The 5000-nt window shown below is 45.1% G+C and overlaps 1 protein-coding gene and 1 long non-coding RNA gene across 3 annotated transcripts in view; both read left to right on the forward strand.

Moving 5' to 3' along the window:
* Window positions 1-5000, forward strand: part of nfxl1 (nuclear transcription factor, X-box binding-like 1) — a 44402-nt gene that overhangs the window by 33202 nt on the left and 6200 nt on the right. Inside the window, exons 14-18 of the mRNA XM_077241858.1 lie at window positions 752-843; window positions 1177-1198; window positions 1679-1810; window positions 1931-2097; window positions 2215-2284. Coding sequence (XP_077097973.1) covers window positions 752-843; window positions 1177-1198; window positions 1679-1810; window positions 1931-2097; window positions 2215-2284 — 483 coding nt within the window. The remainder of the gene's footprint in view (window positions 1-751; window positions 844-1176; window positions 1199-1678; window positions 1811-1930; window positions 2098-2214; window positions 2285-5000) is intronic.
* The window catches only part of LOC143749348 (uncharacterized), a 2613-nt gene continuing 539 nt past the window's right edge, over window positions 2927-5000 (forward strand). The window contains exons 1-2 of one of the 2 annotated variants that reach the window (XR_013206927.1): window positions 2927-3014; window positions 4559-4601. This is a non-coding gene — a long non-coding RNA (uncharacterized LOC143749348). Of the gene's footprint in view, window positions 3015-4147; window positions 4238-4558; window positions 4602-5000 lie in introns of those variants that run through there. The other variant, XR_013206928.1, reaches the window with a different exon arrangement.

A 5000-nucleotide genomic window follows, 5' to 3' on the forward strand; every position in this document is an offset into this window, starting at 1 on the left:
CACTTTCACTCACCGGGGAATTTGGCTACTAGATTTTTAAGTTACCGGCCATTCAGAACTTCTACTAGCCAAAAAAGATAAGAATTTAACCAGACTAACTACGTCACGGTGTATATATATATAATAACATTTGGATTTTATACATTAATTTCTTATTCAAACTAAATCCTGTCGTCCAGCATCTCCTCTCTTCCTCTTTCATCCTTTTCACCAAAATAATGTGTTTTATGTGGACAGATCAATACAGGACAAAGAACATCAAATAAAATGTAGGATGTTGGAAAATACCAATGTGTTCCTTTGTTCACCAAAGGGTTTTTAATCTTCGCTATTGCTTCAATATAAATGAACAAGCGTACCGTTATTTGTTGCGTAGTGACGTGTGTGTGTTCAAGAACGCCAGATATGAGCAGATTGTGTGAAATAGGCTGTATTATATATATCATGATCACTCATGAGTATTTGCGCTAAATGTGCACAGACTTACACAAACTTCCTCAGCAAACTGAGTAAACATTATAATTAACGCCAAATCGGCTCGTGATCGACAGCGTTTCCCGCCACTGATGATTCTTACCCGCAGTTGGAGGGTGTTCATTTCAAATGAATAAAAACGCTGGCAGGGAAAGAGTTAAAGGATTTTGTCTACTTGTATTTCAGTTTTTGTTGTGAAACCTCAGTTTCAGTCTAGAATAGTCGAATCTCACGGCTGAATCTGGTGTGTGTGTGTGTGTGTGTTTGTTTGTTTCAGGCTCTGCTGGCGGGTCCGTGGGAGAAGCCCTCGACTCCTGCGTTTGTGCAAATGGCTCTTCCGTGTCCTCCCTGCCTGGTGCCAATACCGACGTGAGGAACACACACACACACACACACACACGCACGCTCACTGCAGACTTCACTGCTGTGTGTTTGTAGGAACACTGGGAAAGCATGTGTGTGTTGTAGGGGTTTGAGCACATATGGCTAACACACTCTGGTCCATCGCAGCCAAAGAGTGTGTGTATTTATGTGTGTAATTCAAACATTCTTTAAAATGGTGATTTACAGTAATTATGTGTGTGTGTGTGTGTGTGTGTGTCTTTTAAGTTAGTCCAACTACAATAGATTATGTCATTGTGTGTCCTGCTGCTGGATCAGGAGTGTAAATGAAAACATCTTGTGTTTTGTGTTTCTCTACAGAGCCTGTCTGGGAAAACATGAGGTAAACACACACACTCACTCGCACACAAAAACGCACGCACACACACACACACACACACATACAAAAAGACACGTGTGCACACACACATACAAAAACACACACAAGCACATACACTCACACGAATGCACACACATACAACAACGCACAAGCCCACACTAAATCACACACTAACCCATACAAAAACACTCACTCACACACACGACTCTCACACATAAAAAAACACACACAAGCGCACATTCACTCACACACACAATCACTCATTCACACACTCTCACACAAACATTAAATGACTCGTATCATGACGCAAGACTTTGATTGTTTGGTTACGAATGATTAACATTTGCAGGTCTGGAGTCGGAATCATGTTCTGTGTGTGTGTGTGTGTGTGTGTGTGTGTGTGTGTGTGTGTGTGTGTGTGTGTGTGTGTGTGTGTGTGTGTGTGTGTGTGTGTGTGTGTGTGTGTGTTTGTGTGTGTGGCAGGTCAGTCCGGTCCCTTGTCACGCTCGAGGGCCTTTCTCCTGTGGTCGGCCATGTGGGCGGAGTCTAGCTTGCGGGAACCACACGTGCAGTTTAGAGTGCCATCATGTGACCTCAGAGTCAGATAACCCTAATGTAGGTCACATGATAAAGCTAAGCAAGGTCACATGACTTTCTGACATTGATGCAACTGGCTCTGTCATCAGGATGAGCTGGTTTCATCATGTGTGTGTGTGTGTGTGTGTGTGTGTGTAGGCCGGTCCGGAGTGTGTGCAGTGTGAGGAGGGGTGTTCTAAGCCCCGCCCCCCAGGTTGCCCCCACCCCTGTGCCCTGCCCTGTCACCGTGGCAACTGCCCGCCCTGTGTGCTGATGGTGCGCCAGCGCTGCCACTGCAGGATCTCTAACCTGTACATCGAGTGTGTGTGAGTGACACGCCTCAGTCATGACGATACACACACACGTATCTGTCAGAGGGAGTTACTTCTCAATAATATTGCTTTTTTAATGTGTGGAGTCATGAGTGTGTGTATGTCTTTTAGGAAGTTCACGACTGCTGATAAACAGAGCAAACATCTGCTGACCTCCTGCCAGAACCAGTGTCCCAAACAGGTGTGTGACTGTGTGTGACTGTGTGTGACTGTGTGTGTCTGTGTGTGTGTGTGTGACTGTGTGTGACTGTGTGTGTGTGTCTGTGTCTGTGTCTGTGTCTGTGTGTGTGTGTGTGTGTGTGTGTGTGTGTGTGTGTGTGTGTGTGTGTGTGAGTGAGTGAGTGAGTGTGTGATTGAGTGTGTGATTGAGTGAGTGATTGAGTGAGTGAGTGATTGAGTGAGTGAGTGAGCGATTGATTGAGTGAGTGAGTGATTGATTGCGTGAGTGATTAAGTGATTGTGTGAGTGATTGAGTGATTGAGTGAGTGATTGAGTGAGTGATTGATTGCGTGAGTGATTGAGTGAGCGATTGAGTGAGTGAGTGAGTGATTGAGTGAGTGATTGAGTGAGTGAGTGAGTGAGTGAGTGAGTGAGTGAGTGATTGAGTGAGTGATTGAGTGGGTGAGTGATTGAGTGGGTGAGTGAGTGAGTGAGTGATTGAGTGAGTGATTGAGTGGGTGAGTGATTGAGTGAGTGTGTGTGAATGAGTGAGTGAGTGATTGAGTGGGTGCGTGATTGAGTGAGTGATTGAGTGAGTGGGTGATTGAGTGAGTGATTGTGAGAGAGTGATTGAGCGGGTGATTGAGTGAGTGATTGTGAGAGAGTGATTGAGTGGGTGATTGAGTGAGTTAGTGTGAGTGAGAGTGAGTGATTGAGTGAGTGATTGAGTGGGTGATTGAGTGAGTGATTGAGTGAGTGATTGTGAGAGTGAGTGATTGAGTGAGTGATTGAGTGAGTGAGTGATTGAGTGAGTGAGTGATTGAGTGAGTGAGTGATTGAGTGAGTGATTGAGTGAGTGAGTGAGTGAGTGATTGAGTGAGTGAGTGATTGAGTGAGTGAGTGATTGAGTGAGTGAGTGATTGATTGAGTGGGTGAGTGATTGAGTGAGTGATTGTGAGAGTGAGTGATTGAGTGAGAGAGAGAGTGTCGGTGAGTGAGTGAGTGATTGAGTGAGTGATTGAGTGAGTGATTGAGTGAGTGATTGAGTGAGAGAGTGAGTGTGAGTGAGTGAGTGATTGAGTGGGTGAGTGATTGAGAGTGGGTGATTGAGTGAGTGAGTGAGTGAGAGAGTGTGTGTGATTGAGTGATTGAGTGAGTGAGTGAGTGAGAGAGAGAGTGTGGGTGAGTGATTGAGTGATTGAGTGAGTGATTGATTGAGTGAGTGAGTGAGTGATTGAGTGAGTGGTTGTGAGAGTGAGTGATTGAGTGAGAGAGAGAGTGTGAGTGAGTGAGTGGGTGAGTGGGTGATTGAGTGAGTGAGTGTGTGTGATTGAGTGATTGAGTGAGTGAGTGAGAGTGTGGGTGAGTGAATGAGTGAATGAGTGAGTGAGTGATTGAGTGATTGAGTGAGTGATTGAGTGAGTGAGAGAGTGTGAGTGATTGAGTGGGTGAGTGATTGAGTGAGTGAGTGTGAGTGAGTGTGAGTGAGTGATTGAGTGGGTGAGTGAGTGAGTGAGTGAGTGATTGAGTGAGTGATTGAGTGGGTGAGTGAGTGATTGATTGAGTGAGTGATTGATTGAGTGGGTGAGAGTGAGTGAGTGAGTGATTGAGTGAGTTAAGAGAGATATTGAGTTGGTATGTGAGTGATTGATTGAGTGAGTGTGTGAGTGATTGAGTGAGTGAGTGGGTGAGAGTGATTGAGTGAGTGAGAGTGAGTGATTGAGTGAGTGAGTGATTGAGTGGGTGAGTGAGTGAGTGGGTGAGTGAGTGAGATATTGAGTCGGTGAGTGAGATATTGAGTCGGTGAGTGAGATATTGAGTCGATGAGTGATTGAGTGAGTTATTGAGTGAGTGATTGTGAGAGTGAGTCATTGAGTGAGTGATTGAGTGAGTGTGTGATTGACTGATTGAGTGAGTGAGTGATTGTGAGAGTGAGTGATTGAGTGATTGAGTGGGTGAGTGAGTGAGTGGGTGAGTGAGTGGGTAAGTGAGTGAGATATTGAGTCGGTGAGTGAAATATTGAGTCGGTGAGTGAGATATTGAGTCGGTGAGTGAGATATTGAGTCGGTGAGTGAGATATTGAGTCGGTGAGTGAGATATTGAGTCGATGAGTGATTGATTGAGTGAGTGAGTTATTGAGTGAGTGATTGTGAGAGTGAGTCATTGAGTGAGTGATTGAGTGAGTGTGTGATTGACTGATTGAGTGAGTGAGTGATTGTGAGAGTGAGTGATTGAGTGAGTGATTGAGTGAGTGATTGAGTGGGTGAGTGGGTGATTGAGTGAGTGATTGTGAGAGTGAGTGATTGAGTGGGTGATTGAGTGAGTGAGTGTGAGTGAGTGTGAGTGAGTGAGTGTGATTGAGTGGGTGAGTGATTGTGAGAGTGAGTGATTGAGTGAGTGATTGAGTAAGTGGGTGATTGAGTGATTGAGTGAGTGATTGTGAGAGTGAGTGATTGAGTGGGTGAGTGAGTGTGAGCGAGAGAGTGAGTGATTGAGTGGGTGATTGAGTGAGTAATTGAGTGAGTGATTGAGTGAGTGAGTGATTGAGTGAGTGAGTTATTGAGTGATTGATTGAGTGAGTGATTGTGAGAGTGAGTGATTGTGAGTGAGTGATTGAGTGAGTGAGTGGTTGAGTGAGTGATTGTGAGAGTGAGTGATTGAGTGAGAGAGAGAGTGTGTGGGTGAGTGAGTGAGTGAGAGTGATTGAGTGAGAGATTGAGTGGGTGAGTGATTGATTG

Source organism: Siphateles boraxobius, unplaced genomic scaffold, assembly GCF_051911475.1.
Source record: "Siphateles boraxobius isolate OS27281-9 unplaced genomic scaffold, OSU_SipBor_1 240, whole genome shotgun sequence".
Taxonomy (NCBI): domain Eukaryota; kingdom Metazoa; phylum Chordata; class Actinopteri; order Cypriniformes; family Leuciscidae; genus Siphateles; species Siphateles boraxobius.